Genomic DNA, 27,303 nt, shown 5'->3' with positions numbered 1-27,303 from the left:
ATCGAATTGATTAACAACGCGGCAAATCATTGTCACCGTTTACATATTTACGCTTCCCTGGTACAGTACTCGTTTCTTTAGAAATGCTGTTTGTGTCTAGTTTGTTGTCCTTACCCGGCACGGTTGGCCACGTACGGCGCGAAATAAGTTCGACAGACATACACATACTGTACATACATACAACGGAGTAATAAGACTAATGATGCAGACGTGTGACAAGGCGTTGGAACGAGTCCTTTTATTCTCACGCCACCAGCCTCTGAGCTGTACAAAAGGACATTCACCAAGTGTAATAAAGGTCATTGAGGCGACTTCTGGAATCCGTCTTTTATTCAACTTGTATTACAGCTTTCCTTCATGCTGCTGACAGGCAGCGTGAGAGGGACAGATAGAGAGAGAGACGCACTACCACATGGCAACCCGGAGCCCCGCTCCCGCGTGGCCCCCTTCGTTCCCCTTCTGACCACGTGTCGTTCGTCTCCACCCTTATTTAATACCCGGGTCACGTGGTACGTTTCCACCAGTCCTGGTTAGCCTTCATGGAATATTCCAGGCTCCCTCGTAAGTTCTCGGGACCACGCCCCTGACTCATCTCCCCTTTGGCTGTGGCCAAAGCCAGCAGAACCAATCCTTACAGCTGTCACCTTTCCATTACATCAGGGCCACGCCCCTAGGCTTCCCCCCCATTGGCTATAGACCAGGACCGGCAGAGCCAATCATCATGACGAGTTGTGATACGTCAGTGAGCCGGATATAGCCTCACATTACACAAGTATAGAAGCCCCAACGATTACTTTGTGTTTAACGAGTGGGAAGAAGCCCGTCACGTTCTAAACGATGATAATTCAGCGATGGACTCAATTTCACCAAGTATTTATTATCATGAAAAGGGTAAATACAGCTTGTTAAGATTTCCAAACACCAAAACAGACACACATTTACAAGGCATCATTGTTCTACATAAGGGGCACGTACTCGTGCTAAAATTTAAATTTGCAAACATGTTCTAATAATAATAATTTCCTTCGAGGGTTCTTGCCCTCCACATTTAGAATCAACGTGCGCTTAGAGTATTTGGCTGCTATAAAATAATGTCCACGTGATAAGCCACTTCTCGTTAAGCTATCCGTGTGTGTGGCCAGGCCGCTTCTGAAAAAAAACCCAGCTATATAGCTCAGTGAGCCTTATCTGGTAAAATAAAAATTTTAGTTCAGTTTTTTTTGTGGGTATCTTTGCTCCTGCACATATCTGCCTGCTGGATGATGTTGAAATGCGGATGCCATAAGGCGCGATGCTATTTTAATTAGTTGATCAGATAAAAAAACACAGCAGCACCGGGGCAAATAAACTCAATAATCGCATCAAAAGGTCACACATTTTTATGGAATTCTGACCCTGTTCACACAAACTACACATCATAAACCTTCAGACGACTCATCGTTGAATTAACACTGGTGGGGAGGGTCTAAGATTAATTACCTGGACAAACATACGAAAACACATATTAGCCACGTATATATAATAGACAAAGCACACCTTGTAAAACGCACAGCTCTGATATAAGCAACACACATGACACTGGTGGGGGGGGGGGGGGGCAAAGGGCAACTTCTGATACAAGACCACGGCGCCAGATATAAGCACACATGGCCTAGCTCAGAAGGGGTGTGCTTATATCCAGGTTCTGCTGTACAGTATTGTGATGATCCGAAGGTAGTTTCCTGTTACACGGTAAATACATTACTGTGGTACTGAGCACATCACGAAACTTATTATTTTTTTTAAGTGAATAGAGTAAAAACTGACGCCACGCTCGATTGAGCCATCAGGGAGGTGCTCATCTCTCGTTCACAGCTCCGAAGCCAGTGGTGCCAATTCCACATTCCTATGGCGGGGGCGGGGACAAGTATAAATCCATAGGATGATCACTGTTGAACTCCCCCCCCCCCCCCCCCCCCACAGAGTGGTACGGAATTGTAATCGACCACGGCGTTACGTTGGGCCGAGTCAACCTGCCAGCACGAACTGGACGTGCGACCTTCTGACTTGAGTCACCTGGCCGGGTTAACGAGTTCGGAGGTCACTGCCGAGACAGAAGCAACTGGGGAAAAGAAGGAATCACGGATGACAATAAGGCGGAGGTGGGGGGGAGTGCTTTGTCCAGCAGTGGGAAGTTACAGGCATAGAGCAGCAGTAGCAGCACATAACCTCTTGGTTCTGTACAAAATAAATTTTCCAAAATAATAAACACACCACTCTCGTGTACTGACACCACCTCTCTCTTATACTAATAACACCTCTCGTGTACTTTTTAAAATTAAAGTATAATTATATTAACCCTACAACACGGCGACACATTCCAAAGAAAATGAGAGCACTACGTTGTTAATTTTTTAATTAAAGCACAAACGTAAAACACAAACGCGCGTTTGTAAACTATCTTGAAGTTATCATAAGTATGGTTACCAACCGCCCGAACGAAGGTTAAGGGACATGTTGCATCTCCAAAACGTTTACATGTTTGTGCGCAATAAAACACCAACATTTCGTTACTATGCGACCTGTGCAAGCTATGAGTGAGCGCACGCGTATATTCGTAATGACATCTCTATTGTGCAAAATAGTTCACTGAAAGGAATTCCGAGCAAATCTACGCGATGTGAAATGTACTGTTATTTTGTTCTTGTTGTTCAAGCAAACAGGCAAGCGACGTAAATCCTTCAGCTGATTAGAAAAAAAATGTCGCCCAAAATCCTTCCAGGGGTAAATTAAAAAACATTAAAAACATGTTTTGTAAAAAAAAGTCAGTTTTCATTTTCGCTCAAAAACCTCGCAGCAGGTAAACGCGTTGCATCAAATCGTGGGCGAGCAGACACTCAACTGCCCCCCCACTCAAGTATGTCATGAAACACAGCAGATACAATTCGAGACGTTTGTACTTCATCACATCCAAATACATTACTTTGACTAGTGGCATTATACCCGTCCCACACGCACCGCACATTTTACGACCGCCATTCCAATCCGTGAAGCAGAATTGCAACATTCGTTAAAAAATACTTGCGTTGGTTGTGTTTGTGTTGCGTGGTTTTCTCCCCCCCCCCCCCCTTCCCGTAACGCGACAGTTTTGATACAAACAAGGAATTATGTCTGCATTAACCACAATGGTTAATGCAGACATGATTCCTTGTAAAAGGTTTCAGTTTGGTGTTTTCACATTTTAAGACCTGTTTTGTTGCCAGAAAAAAAGGGGAAAACCTATTCTTATATTTTGGTACTGGCAAAGGAGGTCCCATGACAATACAAACAAGACGGTAAAAACGAGGCAGGAAAGGTCAATCGGAATCAACAACCGACTCAAAACAACTCATCAGGTTTTGATTAAGGACTCGTTAAATGCACAGCGCCACCCACGGTTACAAGAAAAGGCGGTTCGGACCCATGGCCGAGACAAAACGCAGCGCTACCGAGCTGGATGCACGAATAAATAATGAGCGTGAAGCAACACACGGTGCTAACGTCACGACGGACGGCCGTGACGGGAGAGCGGCATGGGCCACCGGAACACCAGCGGTCACGGACGCTCGGGCACCTGGGCATAGTTTCACCTGGGTCTTGCCGGTCGTGCTCTGCCGGCTCTCCGATGTGTTCTCCGGGTTGTTCCGCGTTTTGTTCGGCGCACCGTGCGCTGTCCGACGATCCGTTCCGCGTGGAACAAAGTGTTGGACATCGTGCCGAACGACGCGCGGATCGATCCGGGAAAACGCATCGGAGGGATATCATCTGGGTGTGTTTGGGTCGGCGAGCCAGAAGGTATTTCTGCATCCCAGCACGCCACATCCAATACACCTCTTGCTATGGCTGTGGTTACTATGAGTCACGTTACCACCACCTCCACCGGTCTACCAGCGACACAGAAAATATCGAGTGAGAAATTAAGCCTCTGCGTGAGACTGTGGGCCTTCTCAGGGAGTACATGGGGGGGTCTCTATTTGTGTGTTTATGGGTCTCAATGGGTCTGTGTGTCTCTACGCAAGCCTACAATATCCGGAAAAAATATATTTCTGCACCCGGCACACCACATTGAACATTACGACGACTCACTACGGCCGTGGATCCTGGCAGTCACGTGCCACCCACTCCTATCTTAACCAAGCAACCGAGAACATTGTTCAGTGAACAGGAACAACAACAAGAACATGAATTAAGCCCTACTATGTAAGAACCGCCCTCCACCTCCCTGCCACCTACTCCCTCCCTCTTTTGACACCGGTCAACCTGTGAAGCTGGGAGTCCAACCGGGTGTTGCGGGAGGGGGGGGGCAGGGAGGGCACGAGGCTGCACACCGCCCCCCCGCCCCCACTTAATCACTTGCAGTACTCGGGATGCTGCTCCAGGAAGTGCTTGAGCTTGGTGGGGAAGTCCGTCATGACCCCCGTGGCGCCCAGGCGGAATGCTCGCTCAATGTCCTCGTCGTCGTTGAGGACCCAGAGGTACACCTGGCGGGGCGGTAGCGGGAGTTACGTACGCGCGAAATGTACGTACGCTGAACTTCTTTCGCCCAATACGTAGCCAACCATGCTAATCGGAGGGGCGGGGGTAAGGACAACACACTAAACTAGCCGGGAGAGCCTCACAGAGTCTCATGATTCTTTTTCAGGAGGCTGCTACCAGGCTTTTGCAGCAGGGTAGGGCAACGATGCTGTGTATAATCCCATTCGAGTGAATTCTGGGCGACTTTTGCAACCTGGAACCATGACGCCGGCACGCAACGGCCGACTCTTGCGAATTACGTCACGGGATCTTTAACGTCCACTTCGAAGCAGGCAGCGCACTATTACCCAGGGGAGGCCACTGGATTTGAACCACGAACCTCTTCAACGACAAGCGGCGAACGGCGTTTGTCGTTGCACGGGGGGGGGGGCCTTAATCCAGCAGTGGATTGACAAAGGAGGGGCTGTCAATGATTATTTACCCTTATTTAACTTCGTGCGTATCGTTTGTTGTTGGGTCATACGGGCAACAGACGTGGGAGGAGGGCTTTGCAGCACAGCTGGCAACACCTCCGCAGCAGTGAAAGCGATTTGCCCGTTGGGTTGTGGGCTTTCTGCAAGCGATCGCCGGCCTCACCTGTATGCCCCTGCGCTCCAGGTGTTTGAAAAGAATCTTGCTCATCAGTATCCTGCAACGAAAAAGCCAGCACACGAGCGAGCGAGCGAGCGAGCGGTTAGAGAGTCGTCGCCACCAGGCCTCTCGTGCGCGCCGCCAAACAACCCCTTAATGTCTCCCGCCAACACGATCGCATCTCCCCGCGCGCCTTCCGTGGCCGAGCGAGCGCGTAACACGGGAATATTTTCACGTGCCGCCCGTCGGTCGGTTGGGCTGGTCGGGACGACGTTGTTTAGCGTTTGTCGGCGAACGCTGGAGACGTGGCAGTTGGTGCCGATGGGCCGGGGGCTGCTGGTCGCGCGGCGTCAAGGTTGCGTGTGCCGGGTGACGAGACTCACCGGTCCGCGAGCCTCAGCACCCAGCGGTGGAGTTTGGACGTCGACTTTTCGTCGGCAATTCTGCGGCACAGCAACAGGGGGCGGGGGACGGCACGCTCGTCGTCATCAAAGCGCGGTCGATAATTACGTGGGCAGATTACATACGGCATGCATATAGAAACAAAACGGTATTGTCCCGTTATTCTCCGGTTTTCTCCTCCACATTTAGAATCAACAACGCGCGTTTAGGGTATTCGGCTGCTGTAAATTTCCACGTAGCAAGCCAACTTCGTTGAGCTATCACTTTCGGCCCAGGTCGCTTCTGAAAAAGAGCTATGAGGCTCAGTGGGGGCCCTTAAACACCTGCTAGAGGAGAGCAGCTCTCTCCAGAGCTCCAGCTGAGTGGAGGCTCAAGGTCAGCCGTGGCGTGGGCACGAGGTCACGGGGGCGACACCGGCATCACAAAGCTTCAGTTTGAACTCCGTACGTTGCACCCACTCCGTTCCTCACATCGTTGCCTCCCAGTCCACAGTGCGCCCACACACTCACCATGGCCCCCCCTCCCTCCATCCCCCGCGACTATGTAATTCCTCGTCACAGCCATCTCTAAGACACACTTCAGCGGTTGCGCTTTCACTACATTGTCCGCACCTGAAGAAGGACGCTTGTGTTGCGCCCGAAACGTCGTGATTTTATTTGGTTGTTTTCATTTATTTTATTTTATTTTTTACCTACGTGACTTTTTATCGAAAAAATCAAAGAGTACCTTTGACTTTATTCACGATATAGTGAATCGAAATTTGAATCTTTTATTTGTCCTGGAAGAATCCGATGAGCTCTGGAGCTCTTTGTCACAGATGTCCAGTAGGGGCATGGGGTCAGCGAGTTGCATTAACAAACAATACAAAAAGACGATGCGAGTGCCATATAGAGGAGAGGTAAAGAGTGTCGCAATACATAAATATACATTTCTGCCGATTTGTCAACACCAAATGCATGCTTGGGGCAAGGCAGCAAAATAATAACAACAGTCCTAGACCACACCAAGACAACAACAACCACACAGTACTAAACCAAACCAAGACAACAACAACAACAACAGAGACCCAGACCACACCAAGGCAACAATAACAAGTCCCAGACCACACCAAAACAATAACAACCACACAGTCCTATACCACACCAAGACAACAACACAGACCCAGACTACACCAAGACAACAACAACTACACAGTCCTATACTACACCAAGACAACAACACAGTCCCAGTCCACACCAAGACAACAACAACAACAACCACCATTTCCCATGTGAGCAGCAGCTCGTGACGCAACGTTGGGCGAGCTGCAGCGACAGCGACGCTTGCGTAACGCTCCACGACGCCGCGCCACGCACGCGGTGGCAACTTGCGCTTACCGACACAATTATATAACGCAACGTGGAGTTGCATAACCCCCCGCAAACGTGACCGCATCTCCAGATGCCATTTGCCGTTGGGAGGGTGGCGGCGAAAGCGGCGATTTTGGGGAACGGGGTAATTTACTGGGTATCGGTGAAAAAGAGCTTTGTGGCTCTTCGGATTCTTCCAGTCTAAATAAAGATTCTGAAACTGATCTGTTTCACGGGAGAGAAACGGGCAGTCAATCAGAGAAATAGGAAAATATGGCACAGGCAGATCCCCACGTACTTGCAGAGTAACGTTAGCTCGACTCACACGGAGGCCCATGCACAATACAATGCGGATTACGTAACCCCTCCGTAAGGCAGCAATCTGAAGACGCTGCGCAGAAACCGTGGGTGTATTTATTAACATAGGCATATGGAAGAAGAGGGATCTCTTCGTGAGTCTAAGAGTCTCTGTATGAGCCTGTGGGTGTCTATGCAAGTCCTGTGGCTCAATACAAACTGGATTTACATAGAAAGCGATTGCATTCCAAGACAAATACCAAGGCTTGATTGACAGTGCCAGAGGCTTTGTTTTAAGTCGGTGAATAGAGGGAGGCGTAATGTAGGTGCGGTGTCTGAGACAAATAAACAAACAACACTGGATCACTCTGAGCTCAAAGGGGATTCCATTTGCCTTATTCTCTACGTGACTTTTCATCATCGCCATCACCGGGCCATCTTCTATCCACTGCTGCAATGCTCGTGAGCTGAATGGATCTCCCCTTCTCTGTCTCCACGGTGGACGAGGTATGTCGCCGATTCGGAAGTCAGATTTTTTAAGTGCGGAACAACATGGCACATTCATCAACCCCCGCTCGCGACCTCGCCGACCCCCGCTCGCGACCTCGCCGACCCCCGCTCGCGACCTCGCCGACCCCCGCTCGCGACCTCGCCGACCCCCGCTCGCGACCTCGCCGACCCCCGCTCACGACGCGCAATTTCCTGTCGCACCTGAGCACCATGGAGGGCATGGGGATCTCCAGGAAGCCCTCGGACAGCGGCACAAAGGGCAGCAGCCCCGTGTAGAAGAGCAGCAGCAGCACGACCACGCGCTTCATGCTGAAGAGGATGCCCACGTCCGGGTTCTGCGACAGCGACAACCACAACGACGCGATTAACTCTGACTGGAGGCGCCCAATCTCGTGGGATCTCGGAAGCTTAGCAGGGCAAGCCTGCTGGGATGAAACCGGCGAACACAACCGCGCACGGGACACAACGGGCAGCACGGCCGCCGGGGGTCGCAGGGTCAGAGGGCAGGGCGCACCGCTTTGTGGCACTTCCTGATGACGACGTCGCTCGCGTTGCCCCACACGGTGAGGGACTCGCGACTGTGCGTCCTGATCAGCTCCGACACCTGCCAAGAAATGAAACCGTCGCGTTAAGTTTAAACGTGTATTATTATTATTCTACATTTTTGGGTTTTTTTTTTTTGTCTATAACCATAGTGACAGGTGTTATGGGGGGATAGAGATGACAAGGCTATGCGGTTGAACAGCAGACAGCAATGAAGAAGAATTCGCCATTGTCCTGTACTTCTACGTTCCCCGAAACTATGCTTCCGCGCATTCAATAAACCGCACTGAGCAATGGTCAAAAAGCCACACTAGGGCCATACATTTTATACGCCCTGCAAAAAGCATTTGTTGCATATCATTGTACTACTATTCTAAAGAATCAATGCCTCCAGTTTCCTGGCTGGACGCTGACCGAGTTCCTCTCCACCACCCCAATAAAAAGGCGCGACCTCGCCATTGCCACCGAAAATATCTGGGCAACTGGCTACACGGGATCTTCTGTGTAACAAATACAATAATGTATCCATTTATATTCTTGGTTCTTTCGGTAAAGTCATGTAGAAGGGACTGCAACACAAGCAATCATCATCAGGAGGTTGAACTGGCGACCTCTGGATTGTAGGTCCAGTGGACGAACCAAATGCACCTTGGCGCGCATCCTCGCGTCGCATAAACCTTTGCTTATGAAGCCATCGACTGTTCATGAGCAAACGGGGCTTCATTTCAGCCGGGTCTGTCTTGGGTTGGCGACCGAGAAAATATTCCCACACCTGGAACACCCACAACATCCAGTACACCCCTCCTGCCATGGCTGCGAGTTGCTTGTCTCCTCCTGCCGCCGCAAGATTGAACCGACGACCTCTGGGTTGCAAGGGCAGTCGGTGTGCTGACCACGAGACAGCCGCGGAAAGCATCCCCGCCCTCCCCCGCCCTGTCCGTGTGATTGCGAGCGGCTTGAGCGACGGCCGGAGTAGTGGAGGGGGGTTTTTCTCTTGCCCACCTTGTCTATGAGTTTGTCGTCATCCACTTTGATGTCCACGTTGATGACGGTGTCGGGGAAGGCCTCGAACACCTCCCGAAGGCGCGGGATGCGCGTGTCTCCTGTCCCCACGCAGCAGCACTCTGTCGGGCACAGAGTGAGAACACACACACGCGCACACATGCGTACGCACACACGCGAGATTCAATTAATGAATCGCAATGAAAATGCCGACCAAGGTAGTCGAGTAAGATTATTGGAGATGATTCAGTGCGCACGACCTGCCACAACACATAGTTTAAAATCGCGGTCACGGAGAAAAGCGTGGAAAAATGCACACTTGGAATTATACGAATAATAATGTACTTATTTTATGATGATGATGATGATAAGAGAGAGATGCAATGATTGACGTCATATGATTTTAATTAGAAGGAATTACACTTAGAGACAAAAAGAGGAACACGTGGATTATGTATGAATGTGGTACTTTTTTCGCACAGCATGTAGCCAACCGCGCTAATCAGAGGGAAGCTGTTGTGCAGCAGGGGCTGGGTGGATCGTTGCATCGCAAGGTCGCGAGAGACTGCGGTGGGTCGGGCCGGCCATGGCTTACAATGATGACGAGAGTCAGGGAGTTGACCAGAGGGTGGGTGAGGGGGGGGGGAGAGACATTAGCCCTCACCAGCCCTGATAAACCCGAGGTGGAATAGTGAACAAAGCGTTTGGGTAGAGGAGTGACATCGGGTGTGCTGAACGGAGGGTCGGCAGGGGGGGGGGAGGAGGGTCGGTGTGAAACGTGGCGATTAGAGAGGGGGCGTGTGTATGTGTGTTGAACACCGTACGTAGCCAACCGTGCTAATCAGAGGTACAAAAGTGGACGGGGATGTGACTGGCATGATGAGTGGGAGGGCGATTGGGCGATTGGAGAGCTGCGCGAAGGTCACAGGGAGGGGGGGGGGGGTAACGACCGAGCCCTGCAGCGTTTTGACGAATTCCCGCAACACGACCTCCAGGGTTCCCGCGAGATATTAATTTTGTCCTTCGTGTCGTTTGCACGGCGGCTTAATTGGCACCGCGCGTCCCACGAGCACCGGAATCAAACCGCGATCAAACAGGGCAGAGTTAAATCGAAACTGGGGAGATGTTTCAGGTCCCCTAGGTGTCTTCCTTCGGTGGGTAAACAAGGCGGCTAACCAAGGGCGGTTGATTCTGAGGTGCCCCCCCCGGACCGCCTTGAATGCATTTTTTTAAATCCGAGGTGGCAAAATTTAGGAGGAGGGTGAAAAATACTTCACAATGTATAATTATAATTTACAGTCCCTTTATCTACCCACTGCTGGATGAAGGCCTCGGCCGGCTGCTCGTCACCTCTCACCACCCCTCAAAGTCCTACGTGACTTTACCGAAAAAACCTAAGAATATGAATACCCCTCAAAGTCATCCGTCCACCCAAGCTCCTGCGCACGGAACGACTGACCCCCCCCCCCCAATCCATCCCCCACCCCCCCCACACCCCCTCCCCACCAGCACCCCCCCATCGCTCCATCTCCTCGGCGGATAACCTCACGGACACGTCCCTTCGCTACAAATTCAGCACATGTCTTGTGAAAGTCATCTCGTTAGTTTTCTCCCGATTGCGGTAAAATCATCGGAGCGGCTCCTGCCGCTCTCTGCTGAAGCGTCCCCCGCGCATGACAGACGCACTATTGCGTGTCGGCCAGGGTGAGCACGCCCGCTACGATGACAGCACAACAGTACAACAGCACGACAGCCGACATCTGCAATGCCGGCACTTTACTCGTAATGTCCCCTGACGAGCTCGAGTGCGGGGAGCCAGACGGGTCGTTGCATCATCGCGAGACCGTGAGAGACGGTGACGACCTGGTGAAGGACTTCATCCAGCAGTGGATGGATCGTTATTGACGGTGATGAAGGCGGTGATGATGGCGATACACTAAGAAGTAGGTGGGTTGTGGTGACGCATTTGGTTAGCGCACTGCGCTATGAACCCGGAAACCTGATTTTGATTCCTGGCCACGGCTAAATATCAGTGGCGAATGACACCCGTATCTGAATCAGTCTGGCTGCTCTCCACCGAGTTTCACCATCCCATGGTGACCAGCATGGTGAAGTATTATCAGACAACTATCCCAACATGGCATTGACAATGGGCAGTGCAGAACATGTTTTTTTACGATAGTAATTCAATACGAAACGACTGAAACAGCAGCCGTCAGCATGATTCACACGCGTTGACGGTTCTCCTCCGCTGGCCCCACAGTCTGGAACTCGCTGCCCCCCCCCACCAACCCCCAGTGATCCATGCTACACGAGCCGAAAATAACCCGGCGGCCTGTGCGTTCGCGCAAGTCCAATAACGACGACGACGATCTCGATCACCGCGCGTAGGATCATCGTGGTTGTGCCGCACCACTCAGCTGTGTGGCTCTTTTTCAGAAGCGACCTGGCCACAAATGAAAGCTCAACGAAGTGGCTCATCATCGTGTGGACATTTATCGCAGCAAGCCAAAAACTCAAAACGCACGCCGATTCTAAACGCGGAGGGGGAAAAAGCGGAGGACCAGGAGAAATATCCACGCGACTATGGGGAGACACCGCGGGATCAAAGCCTGCGTACCAGGCGAGGGAAATAACCTCTCGTCACCGTGGACCATTGGCAGGGGGGTTGCTATCGCGGTGATGCCCTTCGGTTCGCTTCGTGCGGTGGCAGCATCCTCCCGAGCTCACGCGGAGCGAAACGTCAGACGTCACGCAGGGCAACACGAGAGACAGCAACGGCGATTCGAACGAATCGCGTCTGTTTAATTTCCTCCGCCGTTAAACTCTGCGTGGCACCGAGAGGCAGTGTCCGTTTCCGGAAAGATGAATGAAACACGCACAAGCGCAAGTGCGTAATTGTGGATTGCTGTTTTTGAATAGCTCTGTGCCAATCGACCGCTGAAGGAAGGCCTCTCCCTTACTGGTGTCGGTCCTGGGGATTGTTTACCACACTCCGTCCACGGCTATCAGCTTGGGATGGCGGTGAAGGAGGGGAAGTCCAGGACCGGTTTCGATATCACTCTCAACCGATGTTAGCCATGGCTGGGAATCGAACTCAGGTTGACAGGTTCATAGCACGGTTCGCTAACCATTGCACCACCCCAGGACCCCCCCCATCCCTCACTTAACACACCAATACACAAAAGACAAAGGTGCCCTGTATAGCCAACCCAGACTGTTGGGGGCGAGCACTGCTAACGAGCACCTATTAACTCAGTTCACCGGGGTTTGTAGCGCAGAACTCGGGCGGCCGAGTCCATAGCGCGGTGCGTCAACCGCTGCGCCACCGCTCCACGCCAACGTGAACGTTGTCGCCGTTTAAATGAACCAACTCCCCCACAGCCCCGCCCCCCCACGGTGGCGAGATGTTAACTCCCTCGCCTGGTATACAGGAGGTTATGGCTTCGATCCTGACCCTGACGCCTGCTGTATATTTGGAGTTTGCATGTTCTCCGTGTCTCCCGGTTTTGCCCTCCACATTTAGAATCAACATCGCGCGTTTAGAGTATTTGGCTACCGCTATCAAAATTTCCACGCGACGAGCCACTTCGTCGAGCCATCATTTGCGATGGCCAGGTCGCTTCTGAAAAGCGCTGTACAGCTCAGTGGGCCTGACCTGGTAAAAACTACTTTTTTTCTTCATATTTTACCGTTTAGCTTAATGAGCTCGGCGATTTGACCGCGCCGCTCTCCCACCAGAGTCTGGTTACCGAGCGCGGCCGGCACGCAGCGCTTAAACAGAAAAAGGAGACACTGCGTTTTCAATAATTCATCCTGCGCGGACGAGGCGGGCCACAGTTTGCTGCTGTTGTTGTTGTTGTAAGAGTTCACCACTCCCCTTGCCCCGCCGCCCCAGCCCGAGCCTCGCCGACAAACGCCGGTTTGAGGACATGCCGCTGCCGACCGGGGGGGTGGTGGGGGTGGGTGTCGAAATCTCCGCAGTACAGCCACTCTTTTCAGCCAGCTTCTCCTCCGGGAGCGGGGCTGGGGGTGGAGGGGTGGGGTGGCTGGGGGTGGGGGGGCGGGGGATGGGGGCACGCGGGGGGGGCAGATGAAACCGCTGGGAAAAAAAAGATTGTCTCTTGGAATTTTGGCCTCGCTTGATACAGTAAATCTAGCTGTGACGGTCCCACCTGATGACGGAGACTTGTGTTGTCTCCAAAACGTCGTGATTTATAATTTTATTTCTACTATTTTTTTATTATTATTTATTTTTTACCTACGTGAATTTACCGAAAAAACCTAAGAGCATAAAAAACAGATGCCGCTCGCATCCGTTTACGCAACAGGGCGCAAACCACGACGGGGTCGGGCATCGGTGAGTCTCTCCCCCCTCCCGTCACCCCCGCCGCCTTCAACTTATTAAAATCTCATGAAACGAGAGACGACGATGCAAGCGAGGTGAAACAAATGCAAAAACGGACAATGAAGTGAGATCGCAAGAATAAGGAGAGATTCATTTGATTGTTTTTACGTTGATTAGTTTCACACTTCAATTAGACTTAGAATGTCTGGGGCGCCCCTTCAGCTGCGTAATGGCCCCTAAGCTTTTGCTTGGAACAAGTAACCGCCACTGAGCCACTGCGCTTTTCGCGAGCGGCCGTGGCTACCAGGCACGTTTTTTTAAAATCCTTTATATTAAGTTCGCTTGCTTGCTTAGGACCGTGCAAATTTTTCGGTCGTTTTTTAACCCACTTCCCGTGATCCAATCGAGCTGACATTTTCCACACAGACTCGTTGTGCGTGACAATTAATGTTCGTGAAAAATGTTTTCCAAAATGTTACACTTTTTAGGACAAAAATATTATATTTAGTTACCAATTTGCTTAATGGTGCAATGCAATCATCCGACCCATAGGTGGCAGCCATCTCAAGCCAGAGGACGAGAGGACTCTAGCCGCCACGCATATAAAGGATTTATAGTGAAAAACTTTGTTTTTACGGGTTATACTTGTTTATGTGTTTATTTTGATGTCCTTCACCCGCATCTCCTATTAGCACGGTTGGCTACGTACAGCGCGAAAGAATTTCAACATACATACACGTGCCTCCTTGCACGCGTCGAGCAGCAACCCCAGAAAAACATTTATGAATTAAGCCCAGTCTGCAGCCAAGATGCCGGCTTCTTACTTGGTTGGAAGGTGACGTCAAGGCTGGAGTGGTAGCAAGGCAGGTCCTAGACATACGGAGAGGCGAGAAGAGACACGGGGAGATGAGCGGGGGCAAAACATGCAACTGCGAACCAGTGTGAACAACACGCATTCACGCAAACACACGCGTGACCGCGCGCGTGTGCACGCAAACACGCGTGTGCGCACAATCACAGTCATTCGCGACCGCACACAATCCTAAAATAACAATCCTAAAATTGCGCCCCTTTGACGGTCCATTCCAAAAAAGTTGACTACGCCGTCAAAATTGAGCAATTACACAACGCCGCGCGAGAGGCCGTTTATACAAGTGCGTCACGTAAAACGCAGGTCTCAATTTACGGCTTCATTTATTTAGAGTGACTCCAACGTGGGCATGGCCTAATCAACCGCGAGTCCCGTGCAAGAGATCGTCACAGCCTCCCCATGGACCTTGCTGCTCCCTAGCATCCTCCCGCGCGCCGCCACTGCGCCTAGCACAGTGGGATCAGGGTTCAACCTCAGACTCATCTTCGTTTCACTCCCCTGCGCCTCGGTAATTCTCGCCAAGTCTCGAGCAATAAAGGTTAAGGGCGCAGCCCTGCAATTGCTTGCTCACGTCACTGCTGGCACAAGGGCCTCCACGACAGAGGGAAGTCTACCCCCTCCACGAGAGGCAAAAATCTCCCGAGAGGGTTCTTCCACGCGGGTCAAGTGTCTTGGAAGGGCTGGGAACACCCACACTCTACCCCACCACCTGCCGATTGACTACCTGTGGTACATCTATTCATGCCGCTGAGTAGACATGGCAAGGGGGGGGGGGATTTCTCTTTCTCACTATTGTCCAGTTTGCCAACCATCGTAGTGCCAATAATAATAAGTAGTAAGAGTGAGCAGCACAGCCACGGACGTTGTTGTACTGTGCTATGCTCACGTCTATGCTCCCCATCTTCACCGACTCGCACTGTCCAGCATGCTGAAGTATGTTCGGATAACCTCCACGACTGGGGCTGGCTCAGTGAGATCCTCATCCAGCAGTGATGCGATTTGCTTTTCTTTTTTAAATGAGCTGCACACATACGGACGTATGTATGTGTGTGTAGTGACATAGAATCGGTCACGTAGCAGCACAGCGCTGCCTGCTGGCAGGGAAGAGGATCTGCAGCTTACAGCAGCCCTGCCTGACAGCAGGTCACGTGATAGACCAGAGGGGGATCTAGGGGGGAAAGGTCACGGAAGGATCACATCGAGAACCGGCTAGTAGGTTCCAGAAGGGGGCGTGGCCGGGGGCGGAGCCAGGCCGCGTTGACAGTAAAAGAGGGGCCCCGGGAGGGGAGCTCGGGGCTGTCGTGTGGAGTGGGGGGGTCCCGTCGTGCTGCTGCCGGAGTATTCACCATCTCGGCGTCGCCAGTCAGGCAGTCTACCAGCTGTCTTGACTGGGAACCGCAGTTACCAAGTGTGAACTGTTAAGGCCGTTTTAATAAACAGAGTGCCTCCTACTCTTAGTGTCTCTGAGTCAGTCACTACATACATATTTTGAACTTCTTTCGTACCGTACGTGGCCAACCGTGCTCATCGGAGGTGCGGAGAGGGGAAGGACCGCAATCTAAACACAAAAAGCAGTTCTAAAGAAACGAGTTTTCATTCTAGAACGGCGGCAACTTGAGAAAGCTTTCATCCAGCAGCGGATGGACCATGGCTTACGATAATGAACGATTCGTTAACGTCAGTAATTCGAGTTTTTATAACCACCGAATTGGCGATATAAACTATTTTACGAGATCCACCTCGGCCTACCACCCGCTCTACCCCCCCTCCCCGCCTCTCCCTCCTCATCACCTCCAAGCGCCCACACAGGTATGTGTCTGAAAAACCACCCAATCTAGATTTTAAAAGTGCATAAAATAAATATCAATCCACCGCACGGACAAAGGCCTCCCCCCACGCCTTTCAGTCACGGGAGACTTCTCGGCCATACTTCACCAAGCCGGCCAATCCGGATCGGCTAACGAGTGTTGAGGGGTGGGGCACAGGTTCGGATATCATGCGCCACTGCTGCTGTCCAGGGTTAGGTACATTTTATTGCGGCCCCGGGTAAAGTTCATTGGGTAACAAATACTCATGTTCGATGGCGGAACTGGTTAAAGAAACCTGGTTACAGCACACAAAACAAACAATCCATAAATCAAAACAAGTCAAATTCTGAATGGCAGGGTCCGTGCATCAACAAAGTACAACCAGAACAAACAATTTACGAGGCTAAAATAAGCCATTGCATATACAACAACAACCGAACACATGTAGAACTTAAAGTCTGCAAAACAGAGCGGTCAATGACACGCACATTGGAAAGGAAATCTGAGGTCTGTTAGCCGTGGCTGGATTCGTAGCGCGGTAAGCTAACCGCAGCACCACCGCTCCACCAACGGATGGGGACTGAGATTTCACCACCACTAATTTCCCAACTTGTGATACACAGAAAAACCACAAGGTGAAGAAATGTCCATTTCTGTTGACTTGCGGAAAATGACAGGACAGAATCACTTCCTACCTCTCTTGAACCGTGCGGCGGAACTTCTGCGCGCCGACACTCGCCCCCAATTCTGTTGCCCCGACAGAACCGCATCCCCCCTTCGTATCCCCTTGAGCTGCTGTGCTACGCGCCGAATTTCATTATGAGCCAACCACCCCGAATGCACCTGCTCCCATCAGAATTTCAGATGCCAAGCAGCTCCGAGCAGCTCTGCGAAGCAGCTTGTGCGGAAATTCCTCGCGTTGTCGTATGACGCGTTTTCGCAACAACACGGTTTCTTCTACCCGGGAACACTTTCCGCGCAATGTGGAACGCGCGCCGTTCTAACGCGGCTTTCTGAGCGGTCGACGACCAACTACTTTCTTGAGCTGCGTGACCGAGTGGTACAGCGATACAGTACGCGGAGTTATACAGTAATGTGACGGCATACCCTCATCTCAGTCTCTTTGTACCACCAGGGGATGGCTGCAGGCTGATTTTATAGTGCAAATGTGGTTCAATATTAATTTTTAAAAATTATTTATGCCCTGTAATATATGCATATATACAGTACCGTATTTTCCCGCATATAACCCGCAGACGCATATACCCCGCAAAAATAGCGTTTTGTGTAAAACAAATTTCAGATAGCCTGCACCTCCATATACCCCGCAGGGTCTTGTTTTGTTTGTAAAAAGTGGTCTACCCCGCGGGTTATATGCGGGAAAATACGGTAATTCCTCGCTTGACGTGGCACATTTCAGGAACGCATCATCTGCCGCGCTGAACGAGGGATTCTTGTACTGTACTCCCGTACCCCCCGTGTCTATGCTCCTTGCCTTCACCAAATGACGATTACCAGCCCCCCCCACGACCCCGCATGATGACGATGGGACAGTACACGTTTGGTGGCGTACACGTCGCTGCCGGTGTCGTCGTAGACGCGACCGTGTGTTTGGTTCGAAGTCAAACCTTCACTCGCTTACAAAGCAATGGGTCAGCAATAGGTCAGCAATGCCGTAGCCTCAGCGTTAGGTCACGGGCAGGGCACCAGGACCACGGGCCGACGGGCCGGCCACCCGCTTTCTCCGAACAAGGACGGTCACTGTATCGCGTGCTTCCAGATGCGCTTCTGCGGCCGTCTGGAACACTCTTCCTTCCAATATTAGGAAGCCACTGGAACTTTGCATTCTATCACCGAAATTGAAACCTAATTTCTTAAGAACTACTTTTGTATTTAGTTTGTTGTCCTTCCCCCGCACCTACGATTAGCACGATTGGCTACGTACGGTGCGAAAGAAGTTCAACATGCACCAACTTTTGGCTGCTGGCCATCGAACAAAGACGATCACCGTATCGCACGCTTTCAGATGCGCTTCTGAGGCCGTCTGGAACGCTCTTCCTTCCGATATTAGGAAGCCACTGGAGCTTTGCATTTTTTTTATCGAAATTGAAAACGAATTTCCTTATAACTGCTTTTCGTATTTAAGTTTGTTGTCCTTCCCCCGCACCTCCGATTAGCACGGTTGGCTACGTACGATGCTAAAGAATCTCAAGATACACAAATATATCTACGTTGCGAACACAGGGTGGCCCTGAATTACGGGACACCCCAAATGTTTGCTTTGTTTCAGAGAACAAGACCAGATCGGGTACAAAGACAGCAGAACAACAATATTTGATGTTTTCAAAAAACTTTGCAGAAACAACGGGGTTTGTCAAGTCGCGCTCTGACATGGGGGCCCCCCTTCCCTTCATCTGCCCTGATCCCACCCTCGCCCCCTCCCCCCACCTTCACCAAAGAACACGACGAAGCAACGCGCAGATGAAAAACGCAACAAACAACTTGTAAGGTCTATGAAATGTAGGCAGTGCTCACGGCGTAACGGAGGTCGGAGATTTTGGCGTCCAAACCGCAGAGACGCTTGAGGCGCTGGTCATGGACGACCACCACCTCGTCGTCCTGGGTCAGGTGACAGTCGAGCTCCAGCATGTCCGTGCCCAGCGCCACCGCGCTAACGCGCACAGGGCACACGCAAGCAAAGACAAAGATCCCCAGTATAGCATTAACAGACTGTTGGGTCAAGTGCTGTTTGCGAGTAAGCGCCTATGAAGGCCGGCACGATACGCACAGCCGCACACACGTGGCACACATTTGCGCGCACACAAACAAAACCGTACACGTGTCTCACGCACGTGACATGCAGGTGGCACGCAATCACACACACAACCGTACACGTGGCACGTATGTCACATGCATGGATTAATTAACACTATTTCTGAGTAAGCTGTTCCACAATATTGGTGCCAAACAAACACACACACACAATCGCGCACGGACACACACACAAACGCATATGTGGCACGCAATCGCACATTTGCTACTGCAAAAAAGCATACACACGGCGTATACAAAGTTGCATACACAATCGCATACTCAGAAAAGCACACTCACAATTGCACATAAGTGGCATGCGATCACTCACACGGCATGAAATTGCACTCGGGCAGACACGTGGCACGCGTGTGAATTTCTCAATTGGCGCAAGTGCACACGCTCGCGCACACACAACATGAACGCACATGCAGCGAGCGCCTATGAAGGCCAGCACAGCACACGAGGGGGTGGGTGGCCAACACCATGCCCGGCCGCCTTTGTCTCCCTAGTGGCGATGTTTACACACCGCACCGGGTACTCATTTGAGGCCGAGTCGACCTAGGGGAGGCCCAAGACCGGTTCAGATAATCGTCACTGGTGTTGGCCGTGAGCGGGAATCGAACTCGGGCGCAACAACCACACACACACAGCACGCACGCGCAGACACACACAGTAAGCACACAACACGCAACATGCACACGGCATGAATGCAGCAGACAGCGCGCGCAAATAACTTGTGCAGCACACGCAGCAAGAAAACAGACGTCACAGATATGTGTGGCACATGAGCACAACTCCAGATGAGAAATCTAAGATGCAATCTCAAGACCCAAAGACAATTATAGAGCCCAGACAGTTGTGCAGGCTCTGCGTGTATTATTAGGGCAATAGGTTCACAGGGAGCAAGAGTTGGCAGCATGCCACATACATCCACACTATAGCTGTAAGTATGTTTGGGTTTTCACCCATCAAACAAAATTAGTCACGTGACCACCACCCCCACGTTAATTGGGGATTTTATGTTTCAATTAAATCTTGAGCAGAGGGCTGGCTTTCTCCGAGAACAGAGACGCTCTGTACGCCAGCTCTCCCCTTTTGCCTAATCTTGTCCTACCCGGTAACCTAACCTCCAATGCAATGACTAACACGGAGGGACCGAGGGTTTCGCCGTAGCGCCCGTGCCTCGTGCAACTGTAGAGATTTCCTGGGATTGAATGACGAGACTGCCGCTTAATCACGGTGGCCAGATCACACCCACGTCCCATCCGCGTCCCACCAGTGTAACCCACGCCCCACCAGAGCCACCCACAGCGCCACCCACGTCCCACCAGTAACACCTACACAAGAGTTGGTCCGGTGCCATGTTGGCATGTCATAAAGATGGAAACAGTTGCCAAGGTGCATAATTAACCTCACTGCAGGCTAAAAAAAACATTTAATGCTAACCAGTTGATATAGAAAGCTGTACACACCCAATTAATTGCCATAAACCAGATTGCATGACACCTCATCAGCAGTAGAGCCAGGTGACGCGCATTCCAAAGTCTAGCACCACCACTAATCTCGCTACCGATGCCCTGTGAGGTCGTACAGACTTAGTTACTGCAATAATAACAATACATCTCGGTGCTTTACCGCTTCGTTCGGTGTGAGTTGGAAGAGGTTTTGACATTACTCGCCACCGGTGTTAGCCGTGGCGTCGCCGGGTTCAGAGGTTGCTAGGCCAGACAGTGCGTGGAGGGTAGTGAGATGGGAAGGGATAGATAGGAGCGTGCATGGAGAGGTAGGAGAATACATGGAGGGGAGTAGAGTGAAATGAGAGGGAAGAGGAGTTGACTTTGGGATTAGTAGCGAAAACATTGTTTTAACGAGAGATTTTGAAGACCAATAAAAGTGTTGTGGCTGCGTGTGTGGGGAGCGGTGGTGGAGCGGTCAGCGCGCAGCACTACGAACCCAGCGACCCAAGTTCGATTCCCGCTCATGGCCAACACCAGTGACGATTATCTGAACCGGTCCTGGGCCTCCGCTAGGTCGACTTATCCTCAAAGATCTTCGGCATAGCCTGAACAGGCTGTACGGGGGCTCTGTCTTCATCTGTGTATAATGACGCTGCGTCTTAGCCTCCCTGAGCAAAATCGTTGAGGAGAAGAAACACTCACTGCTTGAACGCTGTCATGGTGTTTTCTAAATTCTCTCCGGCTCCTAAACGAGAATAAAACAAACGTAATTTTAATAACATTTTCCATATAAACACAGCACACACCAAAATAGCACCGTCACCATTTATAACAAGATTCTGCGCTTTATTTTAAACGTGTAAAAACCGTTATAATGTACAGCAACTTTATCGATCCACTGCTGCTAGACATTGTCCTCCCTGCATCTTTCCATCATCAGCATCAGCATTGGTCAATCCACTTGTGGATAAGGACCTCCCAAACAAGCAAGGCACCGTCTCTCGCAGTCCTGCGCCCTGCAATCTGCACAGCAGCCGATTTCATCGCTCCATCTCTGTAAAGGGACATCCTCACCTCAGGCGCCACTCCCTCCCCTTGGCTGTCACTCTGTTGGCCTCTTCCATCATGGGGGATGCTTGACCATACTTCACCAATACTGTACTGGCAAGTGCCAGTTCGAAAAGGGAATGGAGCTCAGGAAAATCCCCATTGTTCACTCTCCTGTATTAAAAGTATTCAAACTATTAGATTTTTATTTTACCAGGAAAGGCCCAGAGTTATATAGCTCTTTTTTTTAGAATGGATCTGGCCACAAATGATAGCTCAACGAAATGGCTTATCACGTGGAAAGTGATCGCAGCCAAATACTCTAAACACATGTTGATTCTAAATAAATGTGGTGGGAAAAACCGGAGGACCCGGAGAAAAATCCACGTGATCACGAGGAGGACATGAAAACTCCAAATATACAGCAGGCATCAGGGTCGGGATCGAACCCACAACCTCCTGCTAACCAGGCGAGGTAGTTAACGTCTTGCCACCACAAAATGTGGACGTAAACCTAAATCTGCGTCAACATTCGGCAGAAACCATTCATATTTTTTTTTACAAAAATGTGTTTTTTTACGCATCGGCTGTGTCACATGTTTCTGTATCACACGTATTTGATGCATTTCCCCATCTCATCCGACCACATTTGGATCTCCAATTCAGAAGCTGATACTCATACCTGTGCGAATTAATATTCCACTTTGGGAAAGAACATTGTTCTTGTTGTTATTTATAACGAAGCGTGCTTTTGTGGAGTTAGCGAGACACACTGTGTGTAGCAAATCCCATTAATCCCATAATTCTCCACAGGACTGCGAGGTACGCCACCGGATTTGGGGAGTCCTATATCCAGCAGTGGATAGACCATGGCCAATTATATACGACCCGTTCATATTGTAGGCCGACGTCAATGATGGTGACGAAGATGATTATACAAAATGTGAATTATCTCTCTTGGGTCGTGTGACGTTTGTCCGACGTTCCATTCCACGTGCCGTGCTGGTGGCGGGAAGAGGGAGTTGGGGGGGGGGGGGAGAAAATTCTTCATTCTATCAGTTCCCGAGGAGGAAACTCCCAGCAGCACGTGAAGCGAAACGTCGGACATCGTGCCGAACAACAACAACGCGCGGAAGCATGACCCGAAAATACAGCGGAGAGGATACAACAACAAAATAATTATGATGATGACGGCGGTGCTGAAATCCAACACGAGACTTTCGGCACGAGGGCCAAACTCGCAACGATCTCTCTCCAGCACTCGCGGGGAACATTCGCGGAGCGTGTGCACGAAGCTCCAATTTAAACCGACGTTTGCACGTCAGCCGCACGCGGTGATAAGAGGGGGACCGCTGAAAGGTCACGTTGCCCTTCGTGACTCCATTAAGGTGCGATAGAGGAATTACCCCAAAAGACAAATATCCCCACGTACAACCGTAACAGACTTCTTGGGGAAAGTGCTGTGAGCGATCGATTACACTCATATCGCTTTACACACACACACGCGCGTGCACACGAAGTGGCGTTTAGCTGGTGCTGTGTCTTCCAGTTACCACAGAGATCAACCCCCTCTCAACGCGATAAAACATTTGGAGGCAAAATTTCTCCACCATCAAAGAAGTCCTGTTCGGAGCAGTGGGAATCAATCTACTCTCGCTCTCGTTAATATTAATTCACGGGGAAACACTACAGAACAAGAGGTAAATTAACAGTGTGAAACCATAAGATAAAACACATTGGTCGTAATCCAGATTCCACCAAAGACAAAATAATCCAGCCATTGGAGCGTTACTTGTTCGGCAACGTATAAAAAATTATTTGTCCAGAAAGTCTCGTCAGATCGTGTGTGTTCTGTTGGATCATCTGGTGGGTCTTCTTCCACCGTAGCAATATGTCAACTACCTCCCCTAGTATGCAGGAGATCGTGGGTTCGATCTCGACGCCTGTATATTTGGAGTTTGCGTGTTCTTCCCGTGGGCGCGTGGATTTTTCTTCTCCGGGTCCTCCGGTTTTTTCCTCCACACTCAGAAACATGGGCTTAGAGTATTTGGCTGCTGTCAACTTCCACGTGATAAGCCACTTCGTTGTGCTATCATTTGTGGCCAGGTCGGATCTCAAAAAATTAACCCGTAAAAACAAAGTTTTTCACTATAAATCCTTTATATGCGTGGCGGCTAGAGTCCTCTCGTCCTCTGGCTTGAGATGGCTGCCACCTATGGGTCAGATGATTGCCTGCCACCATTAAGCAATTGGTAATTAAATATTTAAAAAAAATTCCTAAAAAGTGTAAAATTTTGGGAAAATGTTTTCACGAAAAGAAATTGTCACGCACAACGAGTCTGTGTGCAAAATGTCAGCTCGATTGGATCACGGGAAGTGGGTTAAAAAACGACCGAAAGATTTGCACGGTCGTAAGCGCGCAAGCAAGCAAGCAAGCGAACTTAATATAAAGGATTTAAAAATAGCTCTTTAGCTAGGTGGGCCTTACCTGGTGAAATAAAGAATAGTTTCGTTTTAAATTGATTCATATTCCACAATTTATGAGGCGGTTGCAGTGGAACTTATTCCAATAGTGGGAGGAGACACAATTAGGTGGCGTATCATGTGGAATATTTATATCTGCCAAATAATCTAAATGCACGTTGATTCTAAATGTGGAGGGAAAACCCGAAGGACCCGGAGAAGAAAAATCCACGCGACCACGGGGGGAGAGAATGAGAGAGAGACACAGAAAACTCCAAATATACAGCAGCAGCAGGGGTCAGGGGTTGGGCATCGAACTCACGACCTCCTGCACACCGGGCGAGGTAGTTGACATCTCCTAGCCACCGTGGCGCTAGGAGGCGAAGCTGACATTTCAACGATCGTGTTCCATCATAGTCTGCGCCGTATAAGTGTATACACTTTGGTTGGAACCGGAGCGTCGCAAGCCGGCAATGTTTGTTCCTCGACAGATATATTCCGAAGCGATTTTCTTCAATGGAAAAACAAAAAGAGACTCCGCAATGATTCTGAAACCGCACAAGCGAGCAAGAATCGCACGGCAAAACCGTGTCTCGCTGGACACACACAAAACGGCAATTGCAGACAGTATTAGAATCTCACCACTCCCGTGGGAGATGAGAGACGTGAGTGAGAGAGATGGAGTGAGGAAGCACATCACCGCCTCTGTGGGAGATGGCAGAAATGAGAGATGAAGGGGTGATGGAGTGAGAAAGATGAGAGGGAGATGGAGCGAGGAAGCACATCACCGCTTCTGTGGGAGACGAGAGAGATGAGGGGAGATGGAGTGAGAGAGATGGAGTGAGAGGGAGTGAGGGAGATGAGAGGGAGATGGAGTGAGATGAGCGTGAGATGAGAGTGAGATGGAGCGAGAGAGATGGAGTGAGATGAGCGTGAGATGAGAGTGAGATGGAGCGAGAGAGATGGAGTGAGATGGAGCAAGGAGACATCTCACCGCCCCTGTGCGAGATGAGAGTGAGATGAGAGATGAGAGTGAGATGATGGGGAGATGGAGTGAGGGAGATGAGAGGGAGAGAGATGAGAGTGAGAGAGATGAGAGTGAGAGAGATGAGAGTGAGATGAGAGTGAGATGGAGTGAGGGAGATGAGAGGGAGAGAGATGAGAGTGAGAGAGATGAGAGTGAGTGAGATGAGAGTGAGATGAGAGTGAGATGGGAGTGAGTGAGATGAGAGGGAGATGAGAGTGAGATGGAGTGAGTGAGATGAGAGGGAGAGAGATGAGAGAGAGATGGAGCGAGAGAGATGTACGAGATGAGAGTGAAATGAGCGTGAGATGAGAGAGAGATGTAGCGAGGAGACATCTCACCCACCGCCCCTGTGCGAGATGAGAGTGATGTGAGAGTGAGATGGAGCGAGTGAGATGCGAGTGAGATGTAGCGAGAGAGATGTAGCGAGGAGACATCTCACTCACCGCCCCTGTGCGAGATGAGAGTGATGTGCGAGTGAGATGGAGCGAGTGAGATGCGAGTGAGATGTAGCGAGGAGACATCTCACTCACCGCCCCTGTGCGAGATGTGTCTGCACGTGAATCGCGGCCTCTTCCTCTGGTGCAGCAGCCCCGGCAGCCGCAGCAGCAGCGCGGACGTGAGCACGTAGCCGCCCAGCGCCGACAGCACCACCACCGCGGTGGACATCGCTGCTGACGATGATGCTGATGTGTTTGGTGGTGGTTGGTGGTGGTGTTTGTTGTTTTGTGATGGTGGTGGGTGGTGGATGGTGGTGGATGGTGGTGGATGGTGGTGGTGAGTGGTGGTGGGTGGTGGTGGGTGGTGGTGGAGGTTGGTGGAGGTTGTTTGTGGTGGGTGGTGGTGGTGGTGGAGGTTGGTTGTGGTGGGTGGTGGTGGTGGGTGGTGGTGGGTGGTGGTGGTGGTGGAGGTTGGTTGTGGTGGGTGGTGGTGGATGGTGGTGGTGAGTGGTGGTGGGTGGTGGTGGAGGTTGTTTGTGGTGGGTGGTGGTGGTGGTGGAGGTTGTTTGTGGTGGGTGGTGGTGGTGGGTGGTGGTGGGTGGTGGTGTGGCTACGTGAGAAGGATGAGGTGGTTAGCGGTGGCGTTGTTACTGTGGCTATGTGAAGAGGTGGTGGTGGGTGGTGGTGTTTGGTTGGTGGTGGTGGTGGTGAGTCGTATTGTTGTTGCAGTGGGGTGACGGCTACGACGGCGGCGGCAGTGTTGATGTCGTCTTTATTGGATGAAGCTGGGAGTGAATGTAGAGGAGTGGTGGCGGTGCCTATAACGTAGTGGGTGGTGGGTGGTGGTGGTGGTGTGGCTACGTGAGAAGGATGAGGTGGTTAGCGGTGGCGTTGTTACTGTGGCTATGAGATAACGTGATGGTGGTGGAGGTGGAGTTGTTGCTGTGGCTATGTGAAGAGGTGGAGGTGGTGGTGTTACTGTGGCTATGTGAAGAGGTGGTGGTGGCGATGGAGACGGAGGAGACGGAGGTGGTGGAGACAGAGGAGGAGGTGGTGGAGGTGGTGATGGAGACAGAGGAGGTGGTGGAGGAGGTGGTGGAGGTGGTGGTGGAGAAGGCGGAGGAGCCGGCTCCTCGTGTTTACAGGAGGATGTCACCGCCGGCCGCTTCCGCGTTTGGGTGCGCGTCACTGCATACGTCACACAGCACTCATTCAGTTGATTTCATTCGTTCGTTCGTTCGTTCTCAAGGTCGTTCATTTACCGACGCGCTTAATTATTCGAACGTTCATTCGGTAATTTTATATTTTTTTGTTATTTTTGTTAAGTAATTCTACTGGTCGCAGAATTGTTCATCAATGAAGTCATTCGTTTTGTTATTATTACATCATTCTTCCAGTCGTTCGCGAGGAAAGCCCTCGCCGCTCATTGCTTTGTCTGATTCATTCATTTAGCACTCGCCCGGGCTCGCCAAATCGGCCGTCGAGTACTCGCTCTGCCCGAATGAATTAATTCATAATAATTATAATTCATTCATAATAATTATTAATATTTTTTATAATTATTATAAATGAATAATATTAGAAAAAATTAAAGTATTATTCATTATATAATTATTATTAATTCATTAAATCATTAATAATAACTATTATAAATGAAAAATATTAGAGACAAATGTAAGTAATTAAACATTATTTAATTATTCATTCATAATCATCATTAATAATTATTATTATCAAAAATTATTAATTATTATCAATAATTATTATGAATGAATAATATTAGAAAAAATATTAATAATTATTC

The 27,303-nt window shown here is 50.5% G+C and overlaps 1 protein-coding gene across 2 annotated transcripts; it reads right to left on the bottom strand.

Annotated features, from left to right (window-relative positions):
- Positions 1–211: 211 nt before the first annotated feature.
- On the bottom strand, positions 212–26,663 carry GDPD1 (glycerophosphodiester phosphodiesterase domain containing 1). 2 transcript variants are annotated; one of them, XM_061562020.1, is made up of 11 exons: positions 25,593–25,702; positions 21,600–22,574; positions 21,228–21,270; positions 18,790–18,925; positions 14,400–14,445; positions 9,228–9,349; positions 8,197–8,286; positions 7,884–8,017; positions 5,508–5,567; positions 5,131–5,182; positions 212–4,499 (listed from the first exon to the last, which is right to left on the bottom strand). In XM_061562020.1, the coding sequence occupies exons 3-11, from the start codon at positions 21,242–21,244 to the stop codon at positions 4,368–4,370; spliced, it is 789 nt and encodes a 262-aa protein (XP_061418004.1). In that variant the 5' UTR covers positions 21,245–21,270; positions 21,600–22,574; positions 25,593–25,702; the 3' UTR covers positions 212–4,367. The 2 variants fall into 2 exon arrangements, with proteins under 2 accessions (XP_061418004.1, XP_061418003.1); XM_061562019.1 differs by lacking the exon at positions 21,600–22,574 and having other exon boundaries at positions 25,593–26,663.
- Between the last annotated feature and the right edge of the window lie 640 nt (positions 26,664–27,303).

Source organism: Lethenteron reissneri, chromosome 28, assembly GCF_015708825.2.
Source record: "Lethenteron reissneri isolate LAM-NWPU_2019-01 chromosome 28, ASM1570882v1, whole genome shotgun sequence".
In the NCBI taxonomy this organism is placed as follows: domain Eukaryota; kingdom Metazoa; phylum Chordata; class Hyperoartia; order Petromyzontiformes; family Petromyzontidae; genus Lethenteron; species Lethenteron reissneri.
This window is presented reverse-complemented; position numbering and strand designations above follow the sequence as displayed.

Coding starts and splice junctions, on each gene's coding strand:
- GDPD1 (XM_061562019.1), bottom strand. CDS start 25,728: ATGTCCACCGCGGTGGTGGTGCTGTCGGCGCTGGGCGGCTACGTGCTC. Junction 14,446..18,789: donor TCTCCGACCTCCGTTACGCC/GTGAGCACTGCC, acceptor CCGTATGTCTAG/GACCTGCCTTGCTACCACTC. Junction 9,350..14,399: donor TGACGTCACCTTCCAACCAA/GTAAGAAGCCGG, acceptor TGTGCCCGACAG/AGTGCTGCTGCGTGGGGACA.